The sequence below is a fragment of the Hesperophylax consimilis genome, chromosome 3 (genome assembly GCF_061612785.1).
Source record: "Hesperophylax consimilis isolate HC1 chromosome 3, BYU_Hcon_1.0, whole genome shotgun sequence".
In the NCBI taxonomy this organism is placed as follows: domain Eukaryota; kingdom Metazoa; phylum Arthropoda; class Insecta; order Trichoptera; family Limnephilidae; genus Hesperophylax; species Hesperophylax consimilis.
The window spans coordinates 4048059-4061434 of record NC_142838.1 but is presented as its reverse complement, the minus strand read 5'-3'; the positions used below and the strand labels follow the sequence as shown (position 1 = coordinate 4061434).

The 13376-nt window shown below is 31.9% G+C and overlaps 1 protein-coding gene across 1 annotated transcript in view; it reads left to right on the top strand.

The window, feature by feature from the left end:
- Positions 1–13376, top strand: part of LOC149424849 (uncharacterized) — a 658025-nt gene that overhangs the window by 114319 nt on the left and 530330 nt on the right. The window contains exon 3 of the mRNA XM_089647476.1: positions 8917–9100. Within this exon, the coding sequence (XP_089503602.1) occupies positions 8917–9100 (184 nt within the window). The remainder of the gene's footprint in view (positions 1–8916; positions 9101–13376) is intronic.

Sequence of the window (13376 nt, the reverse complement as noted above, 5' to 3'; positions counted from 1 at the left end):
GAAAGATTAAAGGAAGAGTACCATCGGAATATTACAACAGTCGTGACTATTGAAAACATGTTCTTAGATCAAGCGCCCTTCTCTCCTTCATTCTGCAAAACTCAGCGTCACTTTCAAAACAGGTGACATTGATTTCCGGTAAAAGATGTCACATGCTAAAAGAAGAATTTTTCTTTTTACTGGGTTGTTTATCTTAATACAAAGTCTTACATCTTTTTACTGGGTTGTTAATCTTAATACAAAGTCTTACATCTTTTTACTGGGTTGTTTATCTTAATACAAAGTCTTACATCTTTTTACTGGGTTGTTTTTCTTAATACAAAGTCTTACATCTTTTTACTGGGTTGTTTATCTTAATACAAAGTCTTACATCTTTTTACTGGGTTGTTTATCTTAATACAAAGTCTTACATCTTTTTACTGGGTTGTTTATCTTAATACAAAGTCTTACATCTTTTTACTGGGTTGTTAATCTTAATACAAAGTCTTACATCTTTTTACTGGGTTGTTTATCTTAATACAAAGTCTTACATCTTTTTACTGGGTTGTTTTTCTTAATACAAAGTCTTACATCTTTTTACTGGGTTGTTTATCTTAATACAAAGTCTTACATCTTTTTACTGGGTTGTTTATCTTAATACAAAGTCTTACATCTTTTTACTGGGTTGTTTATCTTAATACAAAGTCTTACATCTTTTACCATCTTTTACAAGATTACACGAGTTCATAGGCTGTGCAAGATAATAATTATTATCGAAGTCGAACATGAGCAGTGGCAGATTTTTTTTCATTAGAACTGCAACGTATTCATTTATAATTATAAGAGCGTTAACAGTTGTTTATTGTTGTGAAACAAAATCTTTATAATATACGTAAAAGTGATGAACGTAAAAATACCTCAACAGTATTATTTTTCAGATATCAAAAATAACTTGTGCACAACAATAAAATAATGCCGTTTAATTTTTTTAATTGAATAATCTCAATGAAAGAACAACACAATTTAATATTAAATAATATAAAAGCACGTTCCGTGTTTTTCTTTGAATAAAAAAATGTGTTGTTAAAATTCTTTTCAAATTTGTATTTTTTTCTGTGAAATTTTAATAATTCATAATCTCATTATTAATACTCCTATTTTTCAAATGTATTTTGAATTTATACGTAGGTATAGTTAGATATACCTACGATGTCATGAATTTATTGGTAGGTAAAGTTTGATATACTCAAGAATTTATTTTCACCTACCGAACAAAATTTCAAAAATTATTAAAAAACGTCATCAAACTTCGAATAGCATCACACATACTAATTTCGGTTGTCTGTGCTGTGCGTTAGTAAGTCCTGTGTGAAATCTGGTATAAACGTACGTTTGATTTGAATTTAAGTATGATTTAAACCGCTTGTGTGAATAGTTCAGACAAGTGTGGAAGTAGTCGGTAGGTACCTATCTAGACTATTATACAAAATTATTGTAATAATTCTTATTTTCAAAATTGCTATCATAATATTCCGCAATTTTTCAAGAGTCTGTGCTTGTAATATTAAAATATTGGTTTGACCGGTCAATGGTGAGTTATTAGAGAGTATTGGTAGTAGGAGATTTTCAAATATTGTCAGGTTTTTCGTGACCCGTGAATGTTTATCTTTCTTTTTAAATAGGAAAAAAAAACTGGCAAAAATCCCATGTTCTTACCTACTCGGGCTCAAATAAATAACGGAAATTTATTTTTGAAGAAATTAAAAAAAATAATTAGAAAATCAATTTCGTTCCAACAATAAAATTGGAAATTCATGAAATACTTTGGTAAAATCAAATTAGTTCTTTCCTTGGAATAATTAAATTTAGCGCTAACCGCTGAAATAGTCGAAACCGTCGGAAACACATGACCAGTGAGAAGGGTAAAGTCTATATTGACAATTTGTTTTAAAGGTACCGCCAAGTATATGGTCCGCAGGCACAATCTCTTCCAGTCATTATTATTATTTTATTCTGCGAATATTCTATTTAACTAGCCTTCGCCGATTTCACTTTTGATCGCTATTCATCCGCTTTGGATTAAAAAAACATTAGTTTTATTAAAAATAATTTAAATTAAATAAAAAAAGTAGTAAAATTTACTATAAAGTTCATAAATTTGCTAAACCGGTGTACTCGAATAAATAGGATATGGTAGGACAAACAAACATTGTAGTTGGAGATTAGGAAATCACACATGAAATTGAAGACTTCCTTCATATTGTTTCCCTCTTTTATCCATATGTGTACTGAGTTTTTTACAATATATATTCTATAAAATTTAGACATTCTCTGGCAGAAGGTTTTTATTATTATTTTCTTCACATTTTGTAGAAAATACATCCGTATCTATTTTGGAAGGTAATATTTTTTACGTTTATTTAATTCTAGTTTATCTATCGCACGTCACAACAGTGTATTTCCCCTTGTTTGAAACTTTTATGTAGCCGTTTAAGAGTGTTATGAAAACTGCTAAGCTATTTTTGTAAGGTCCGTAAAATTTAACCATCAACATCAGAACTCTGAAATGGTGCCCATAAAATAATATAAAGTAAAAAAACTCCGACAAAGTATTTTTGAACTGTACTTCTGTACGTAGTCAAAACTGTTCTCTCCAAATATTTAGACTATTGTGCAATGGTGGGGTTATGGAATTAAGGAAACGAAAATATTAATTGAAATGATTTTTTATTCTCTTGTTTCTATTTGGATTCATCAATTTTTGTTAAGTAAATGTTAAATTTCGTGTAAAATAAATAATTATTTAATCAATGTGAACATTTAATCTGTTATTCAAAAGCATAGATGTAATAACTTGTATCAGTCGACAAGTTCTTCTTTATTATATTAACAAATAAATAAAATAAAACCCCCGCCGTAATCTTCCGCGGAGCAATAAAAAGGTTGCTGTGAATTTTTTCCTGACCGAAATCCACAGTGGAATTAAGGTTATAGCAGAAACCGCAATTAGCTTAATTGAGTTTGCGCTAAGAATCTTCAAGTTTAGTATGGTCACTTCGAGTCTTATGGTCACAAGCCCAAAAGGAGTAAATGTTTCCTGCAGAACTTAATTGAAAATGGACTAAAAAGATTGGACAAGAGATAAAAGTTGAAAGAAATCTTGCAAAGGTCCCAGGTATCACCTTTACTCTCTTGTATAGAAGAATATTGGATAAATTATTTCAAAACCTTTGGTTGGTTTTGTTGAATTCTCGTTTATTTGTGAAAATGATTCTCACTCTGATTTATTTTCATTTTATTTGTTTTATTAAAACATCATCGATAGTAAATATAAATACATAATGGATATTTTTCAAGAATACGAGGAGTGTAAATTTGTCAATAAATAGTTGAAATATTGAATGACATGATAAGAAGGTAATTGGGTAAAAAGTAAAAAAAAACATCTTGAAATTTCAATGTTTTCGTTTATTTCTTTTTTCCATGCGTTATTGAAAATCGTATTAAGACATTTTTCCAGATTAAAAAAAATATATTATGTGCTGAATATTTGCTGGATTAATTCTTTAACAATGTGAATATTGAGTTTATTTATTACTGAGTTTATTTATTACACTGTTATACGTGGTGGAATTATATAGTATTAAAATAGAAAATAAAACATTTTTTAACTTATTTCCACTTATTTATTTTACCAGTACCGGTTTCGTCCTATTATGGACATCTTCAGGCTCTGAAAATAAAAAAGTAAAATAAACAAGTGGAAATAAGTTAAAAAATGTTTTATTTTCTATTTTAATGTGAATATTATTTCCAAATATTCCGAAATATGAATATTTGTGTCACTTCACAACGACCCTTTAATGACTTTGAACAAAACATCAAAGCGTTATCAAATAACAAAAACACAAAGCATGTAATAAGCTCTTTTTATAGAAATAATCTTGGCAAGAAGGAAATTTTTGACAAAAAGGGTTGTATGGGCAATAAATTTCAAAAAGCATTCTCTGGTTTTAGGAAAGATAATTATTAGTTAAAATATTGTAATAATATAATCTTTCACATCCAAAGTTGTAAGAAAGTTCAAGAAATGTATCATTAAAACCCAAAAATACTATATTCTTGTAATAAACGCGATATATGAGGAGTTTGATTTACAAAAGATATTTTTTTAATAACGGTTTTTAAAAATCAGATAATTTTCCATGAGCCTAATAAAAAGTTTTCATGAAAAACTTAAAGTTTTTCATCAACGGGTATCTTTTTAAAAATTAATTATTGCTCTACCTTGTAGAAAAAGGTCAGTTGGTTTTATTTTCGTATGGCACCAGTTAACTGTAAGATAATAACAAATGAAGTAATTTGGATTAAAAGTTACACAGCGGTTTTGTTTTTAACCTAAATATGAAATGGTCTAACCCTCAAGGTTTTCAGAAATTTGGTCAGGGGACACACATTATAATCAACTACACTATTTTTAGAAAAAAACTAATATTGTTTTTTTTTATTTTTTTTTATTCTTTATTTTGGCTTTCACCCATTAAGAGTGATCTTGGCCATACATAACAACATTTTTCTTATTAATAAATACAACAAATTACAGGATAAAATTGACATGATTGACAAAACAACATTGATAAAACAACATAACATAACATAACGTAACATAACATAAACATAACATAACATAACTAATATTGTTAATGAAAGGCGTCCGAGGGTAAAGTGCAGTAATTTTGGTAGGTGATTATAATTGAAAAAAAAAACATTGTAATTTCAAAAAGGTTTTATTACCTTCCTTATTTGTACTTTTATGAAAAATCAACCCCCGAAGCTACTTCACTTTAATTCTGAACACTATGTATTGTTCATATTCATTAAAGAGATTAACCTACACCTTTTCCACCCCAAACACAGGTAGTTTATGGGTGCTAAGTAAGTTTAAATTGAGCAAGTGTTAAAAAATAATACTTTTTTAATGTAATTAAGGCAATCCTTAGAAGCTCTTCACACAAGCGAACAAGTTCTTACAAAAAAAAGATCTAAACTTTAAATCGCAAATAAATAAACCTATTGGATAAATGCATTTGGATGTGTGGGGGGGCTTTTTAATGTTCTTCACAAATAAATATATAAATATACTTAATATTAATTAACGCTCCGATGGACTTTAATTTGATTTTGTATTTTACGTGAGTTACTGAATGACACAGAGACAACAAGAGTTTTTTTTATGATAAGCTAATAATATAAAAACTTTAAAAAATCAATTACATGGTAGATAAAAGTTGCATTGAAATTAATAATATAAAAGAAAAACAGATAAAAGAGAAACAAATCAGAAACCAGTTTTTAAATTGCATATGGCGTAAGAATACATATTGTTCAATTTGCACAATTTACAAGTGAACAATAGAAGAAAATAAAATTTTTGCAATCGATCATATGCCATGCTCCTTAATATCATGATATATATAAAAATTTATATCTTTCAGCTATCTCTTAAGTAAATGTTAAACTTATATTAAATATGTTGATATTTGAGGTGATTTTGAGAAGTCGGTTCCTGTATGTTGCAGTAAGTCTTGGAATTATTGTCGAACAATTATATATTTTGCCTGGTTCCATATTTCTTGTATGATTTTGGGTTACCGGATAAATCATCAAAATGATAATTCATCACATATTTAAAAAGTTATATAAAGTCATGGAAAGTGATGAAACAAAAACTTTATTAACTGGGTTAAATACGTTAGGTTAGGTTATTTTTTTCTAATTACTTTTTATCACTTTTTAAAGGCGTGTTAAATTGTCACTGTGTTGAGTTATCACGAAACCATGTTTTTGTTAATATAAGTTTTTTAAGATTTTGCTGTCTGTAGAATAGTTAAGGCGAAGCTTAATGCTAAATCACTATTTTGATTTTCCTATCGTTTCGTTTGAGTAGAATACAAATAAAATAATAAATTACTCAATAAAAAATATCAATGTAAACTACAAACAAATATATTTTTTCAATAGAAATGTATGAACGCGTAGAGAAAACAGCTTTTAAAAAATACAGTATTAAGGGTAAGATTATCTGTGACAGTTTAACTTGATTAACTTTTTTGCTTTCTTATAAAATTATTTAAAAAATAAATAAAAACCAGTTTCGTGCTTGAAATCGAACGTTTCTAGACTCCGTTTGTCAAGCGATTTTAATGCCTATTACCTACAATATAAGGTAAACCGAGAATATACACATTTTTGGCTTGTAGCTTCCTCGTGATAACGGGGTATTATATCTCTAGTTAAGGCGATGCATTAACAAAAAATCATGTTTTTTTTTTTTTTTTCATATTTACTCCACACAGGAGGCCCTGAAGAAAATAATTTCCCTCAGGGCCTATGTCATCTTTGGGGATGCTGTGTGGAGGGTCTTTTTGTGGAGAGGAAGGAGTGAACATGGGTCTTGAAGAGTCCCATGTTTTAGGAGGGAGGAAACACAGAGGCCGGCAGTTCGTTCCACAGCCGAGCTGTTGAATTTAAGAACGAATCGTAGAAGCGACCCGTTCTCATGTGACAATTGTCAACTGTGTACAAATGTTGGGCGCGCGTTTGGCGTGTATCCCGACTACGCACCGGTGCCGAAGGGATCAATGACGCTAGTTCCTCAGAGCATCTTCCATTGTAATACCGATAGAACAAGGACAGCATACCTACCTGACGCCTGTGCTCTAAAGATTGCAGTCCGTTTGTTAAGATTGGGGAATCTATCAAACGGACCGCCCGTTTCTGCACAGAGTCAAGGGTTTTTTTCAGGTATTTTGGGGCTCCAGACCAGAGATGGCTGCCAAATTCGACAGTAGGACGCACTTGCGATTTGTACAGGGTGAGCAGTTGTGTACTATTAAAGTATCTGCGGGCTCTGTACAGTACGCCCAGCTTCTGAGAGGCCAACTTTACTCTGGCTTCGATGGAGCCCCCGTACCTGAGCTGGTCACTTATAGTTACACCAAGCATATCAATGGAAGGCCTGTTCGGAAGATTGCTTCCGTTGAAGGAGACTAGATTATCATTTGGATCCCTTTTAGACGAAATCAGACAGGATTGGGTCTTTGAAACATTAAATTCGACGAGATTATTTTTACCCCAGGAGGAAATACTCTCGAGATAACCGTCCATTCTCTGGTTCAAAGCCCTCCGAACCGTTGGAGTTTGTGTGCCCTTTGGGGGCTTGTCAAACAAAAAGCTATCATGAACTGTACTGTCATCCGCGTAACAATGAATCGATTTGATGAATCGATTTGATGATCAAACAATGAATGAATTTAATTATTGAAGACAATATTAGCGATTTCTAAACGAAAATCTGAAACAGAAAAATCAGAAAAGGATACGGTCACATCTAAGACTCGAACCCAGGACCCTTGTCTTTCCGGGACACCGCTCTACCAACTGAGCTAATGGGACCCTATCCCCCTCGGTCACTTTTAACTGTATCATACTTCGAATACGAACTACCAACATTGTCTTCATTTTTTCACCGCACATTTTGATTGGCAACTATCTTTATGTATGATCGCAAGATTCAACCCGAACTAAATGCAATCTAGACAGCGTCTTTTTAGATAAACCTACTTATCTTATTTTTTTTATTTTTAATGAGCGACATCTATTGACTTTTCTGCAAGTCTAGAATGAATATTTATTTTTCGGAATAAATTTACTGAGCAAAACCTCAAATTGTAATATTTAATAATTATTGAAGACAATATTAGCGATTTCTTAACGAAAATCTGAAACGGAAAAATCAGAAAAGGATTTTTCTGAAAAAAAATTATGTGTTTTGAGTTTTAAAATATGATCACTTGGAATTATAATAGATGTCTTATAAATACTGCGAGGAGAGCACATCTCGGCCTTTCCCAAAATCGAGTACTTTTTATAACTCTTTTTATAAGTCTAGAAGTATCTGGCATGCAAAAAAGGCTTTGAAGTTCAAAATCTTCTAGCTACAAACCCATTTTCGGATTTTAGCTTGAACTTTACAAAATACTGTATTGTACTCCACACAGGGTAATAAATCCCCTCAGGGCATATGTCATCTTTGGGGACGCTGTGTGGAGGGTTTTTTTTAGGAAAGGGAGGGGAGGAAGTTCTGGGAAGGAAAAGGGTATGAGGGTTGGGTAGGAATCTAGGGATCAGTTTGTCCAGGCGTGACAGATGTATAAATTCAATTTAGGAGGTGGTGATACTGCGGCCCGGGAACACTTGTTGGATAACCAATATCTCTGCCATAAGCCACCCCAAATGTTTCACTACGTTTGGTGATTTAGCAGGAGTGCCCGGGTTGTTCATGATGCGCCTGCTCACCAGCTGCGATAGATCATTCGTCCGTCACTCTTGGACACACTGACAAACTCATTTTTATTACAAAGGCCCTCCACAAATCATCCCTAAAGATGACATAGGTCCAATATGGTTTTCAAATCAAAAGGTCTGGTGTTAAGCAAGGATTTCAACCTTATCGCCATTTGCACGAGTGCATTATTTTGCACATCCGCATGATGCGATTCCGTATGTAATGCTACGTATACATACGCGAGCCGAACTGCCGAACTGAACCTCAACTCATGGGATAGGAACGAAGCAACCAAAAATGGCGCGAAACGCCGCTTGCAGTTACTACGTTCCTTTCCCGTAATTCGTGGCTCGGTTCACGTTTAAGATCACAAATGTGTACGTACCATTACACACCGAGGTTCGTCGGGTTAATGTTATATATTTGATGTGGTAAACCATTTCGTATTATCACCTTTGTAACGTATACCTACGTACTGATATATACACGACACTAACGTTGAATTGTATAATGTGTTCCAGATTTCAATACGTATACTTACGTACTGATATATACACGACACTAACGGTGAATTGTATAATGTGTTCCAGGTTTCAATACGTATACTTACAACGAGAGCGCCCACACAGACCGGCAGGCAGACGAGATCCTGTCTGTTACATATGAGGACGGCAAATGGTCCAAGCCGTACTACGACTGCGGCGGTGGCAATATCTGGATGCTGACGTATACCGTCCCCTTCTTCGGTTACGCAAATGACACCTACTTCTTCAAGTGAGTACTTTTGCTGAATAAACACTTCGCACACACTCTATAGGAGCTCTTCCAACCACGAGAGATACCTACTCCTGTCAGCTTAGCATGCATGATAATTCTCATGTTCGTTAAGCTAAGTAGTCGAATTTTCTCCCTTTCAGCATTTCACTTAAGGCTTTTATGAGACTTCTGGGGTGTTTAGTAGTATTTATGGGATGTTAATGTATTATCAAAGTCAATTTTTTTTCCAAAAGGCTTTGATATTTTTTATATGTTCTTAAGTACATACAAATTATAGGTAAATAAATGATAAGTGTTCCAAAAAATGTTTTTAACATAAAAATGATTAGTAAACAAATATACATATATTTTCAAAAACTTCCAAGCTTTTTCGTTTTTTTTGTTTAAATTATTTTCTTAGCTTCACAACTTACTACTTTCAAATAATACATAACATATTTGCGGAACTTTCCAGAGTGGAATACATTCTCAGTATTGCCCTGGTGTAAGACCACTATTCATAATTGAAACGTTTCTTGAAATGGCTTTAGCCGTACTTGAATGGACAGGTACTTCCCACCTTCCTCTTTTGCATCTCCTTCCCCTCCCTGTTATCTGCAGCCTTATAATATACCCCAGTTGGATATGCCATAGTCTCACTGACTTATATGTCATATAAAAAAGACGTTTAATTTAAGTTCATTGTGATTTATTTACTGCATATCATCCTGCATATGAGATATTTTTTTTATTAATAAGTTGATTTAATTGAAAATTTTTGGATGAAATAAAATAGTTTATTCTATAAATGACATTGAACATTATATGCAATAAGATTTATCAAGGAAAAAAAAACATCTTACCAGGTGCAATATATATTTAATTTATTTATGTATTCTACGCCCATGAGGGCTATCAGAAAAATTTGATATAGATAATAGTTAAATCAAGAAATAAAAGTTTTCGATTAGTTTTATAGAAATTAAATTCATTTTTAATACGCCTCGGTTTTCCCCTTTGCCTTTGGTGTGGAATTCTTTGCTTTTTTAAAACTGATTTGGCTGTATCATTTTATTAAATTTACATCAAATGCTTAAAAAAATAAAGTGACCGATTCGGAAAGTATTCTGGGAGTCGATTCTGATATTATATTATTAGTCGGATTACCGATCCTTTCCTGTAACTAATAAAATTTACAGCAAAAGCTTTGTTGTTGTTTTCTTCGAAGAGTTTGTTAAATTTAATTTATTAAATCTGTTTTGACCTTTCATTATTTCTTAGAGTAAAAAGACTCCTTTTGTTTGAACTCTCAAAACTTACGATATTAAAAAATCTTATGAGCTTATCGTCCTCCATGGAAGCTTTTTTTATTTCCTTTAAAAAAAAACACTCATTCAAGCCAAAATTACTAAAAAAATATTTTTAGTGTGTGCATAGCTTAAAACACAGCTTCGTTGTTAAAACACTTAAACAAAGTTTTTAATTCGCCATCAAATCAATTTATTTAAACTGGGTTTTAATTTATTTCAAACAAAATTTCCGCTGTGTGTTATGACGACTAATTCCCTGTTAAATTATATTTACTGGCTGGGTAGCAATAAAAACCATATATTAAATTCAAAGAGTCAGTAATTAAATTTCGTGCGAATTTTGCCGTCTACTATTTCCACATCAACTTCGGTTTAAACATTATGTTATTATTGTACTTTGATAGGAGAATGTCAATGATTTTAACTGGTATTTTAATTTCTTGCCCGGTTGGAGAGTCAAAATTAAATTATTTAATTCATTTTCGTTTTGTAGCGTATTCTTCAAGTAATATAAAATTATATTGGGAAACTTTTCTCGAATTTCGTCGGTATTCAATGAATATAAAGGGTTCCCGTTCTTTCATCTGGACTTTTTAATTGGAAAGAGAAATTTTAATCAGAAATATTTGGCCTTTCTTAAAACTGACGAAGCATGTTTTCATTCTCTTCGATTCACGGCAAAGTCCGGAACTAGGAGCGGATATCGGATACAATGAAGTCATATCAAAAGATGTATTGTGCCTAAGCCATATTCCGGAATTTACTTCCTTATTGTTCGCAACAAATTACTAACGATAATTTTATTCGATACAGAAAATAAAATTAATGAAATTCAAATTTTTGTATGTAACAGAGTTTTGATTTCGGTGTTGTTATTTTGGAAACTATTAGTTTTTAAAATCATTATATTTGTAGCCATATCATGGCAACAAAATTTCAATGAAATGGTTTTAAACAGTTGGTGAGGGTCGCAAAACCTTTATCTTGTTTCAAAATCTTATTTTTTAAAATAATTATCACACACCTAAACATAATAAATAATTCAGAAAAGAAACAAAATTCAAAAATTTAAAATAAATATGTTAAGGGATCTAAATGTATTGTTTTTAAAACATATGTAATAGTTTTATTCATTTTCAAATGTTGAACGGTCCATAAAGGTGTAACAAACATCAATTAAAATGATAATCACTCGACAGGAAGAAAAAATTAAATAAGTAAAAATCACAGAACTCATTACCATAGTGTATAGAGAATTTACAATCTTCCAGCAAATACCGAAAAATATTAAAAAAACATATTGTAATAATAATAAACATAATTTATCGAAATAAACATAATATATATAAATACCCTCCCTACTTAATTTATAGCTTTTTTGCCATTTAATTGTGTAATGTTTATGTTAGCACATAATACGTAACCACAGTACACTTGTACCATTTTAAGTTAAATAAATAAATGAATACTGCGTACTACCTTACATCGCACATTCTTTACATTCATACTTTACTACATTACTGTCCTATGTTTATTTACGTACAAATTATTTTAAGCTGCATAAAACGTTATTTTATAAATTAACTCATGGGGGTTACGAAATTATTAGTGTGTGATAAGCGTTACAAAAATGGTCATTTATCTACAAGGAGAATTCATGAACGTAATATATATTCATACAACCTTTTCAGGCAAAAATATTTTTGTCTATTGCAATATTACGCTTAGCATGACTTCAGTGAATATGCCTATTGAATGATGAAATAGTGATTTTTATAAAATATCTTGGAAATGTTGTTGATGTATATTTTTCGTTTTCGGAAGACATGTTATCACTCAAAGCTCTGGTTTACCAGAATAATCCTCTAAAAGTTATTTTGAGGTAAAAATATAATATGCATACATACGCCTTGGATTCCTAAAACAAAATGAATATTTCAACCATTACAAAGTAACGTTAATGTCATCGTTTTTTTCCCGTAGTTTGACGTCTTAAGCTGTTTTACACGGTATTGTATTATAATACTTTTGAACAGATGCAAGATGCAATGATATTAGAGAGACGGCATGTGAAATTGTGAAGTGTGCCCGCGCGCTCCAAGTGTGCATTTTGAACAGATGCAAGGATATTAGAGATACGGCATATGAAGTGTGCCCGCGCGCTCCAAGTGTGCATTTTGAACAGATGCAAGGATATTAGAGAGACGGCATGTGAAGTGTGCCCGCCCGCTCCAAGTGTGCATTTTGAACAGATGCAAGGATATTAGAGAGACGGCATGTGAAGTGTGCCCGCGCGCTCCAAGTGTGCATTTTGAACAGATGAAAGGATATTAGAGATACGGCATGTGAAGTGTGACCGCGCGCTCCAAGTGTGCATTTTGAACAGATGCAAGGATATTAGAGATACGGCATGTGAAGTGTGCCCGCGCGCTCCAAGTGTGCATTTTGAACAGATGCAAGGATATTAGAGAGACGGCATGTGAAGTGTGCCCGCTCGCTCCAAGTGTGCATTTTGAACAGATGCAAGGATATTAGAGAGACGGCATGTGAAGTGTGCATTTTGGAGAATTTCATGGAGACGGCTGGCATTGGCTGTTAAACCTCGGTCGCATATTGAACTCCTAATAAAACCTTTAAAAATAGTCCACGCAGTTAAATAATATATGTGAAGATAATGAAGAAGTAAGACGGTCTTACCTTTCACATGAAGGTGTTTAAACATAGCTTAAATAGACATTTTTTAGTTTTTCGACGTGTTCATTTCAACCGCCAAATGCCAAATTTTGAAAAGTTTAAAATGACCACACTAATCTTTATTTTATTATTAATCATAACGCCAAATAAATACTTGTGATTTACACGTGTCATTTAAAAAAAAAAAAAATTCTCTTTTCCAATGTTTTTTTTTTTATTTTTTCCTGCTATAGTAGTATTTATCTCTCCTTTTTCATATATTTACACTGTTGGTTCAAAGAATATAATCA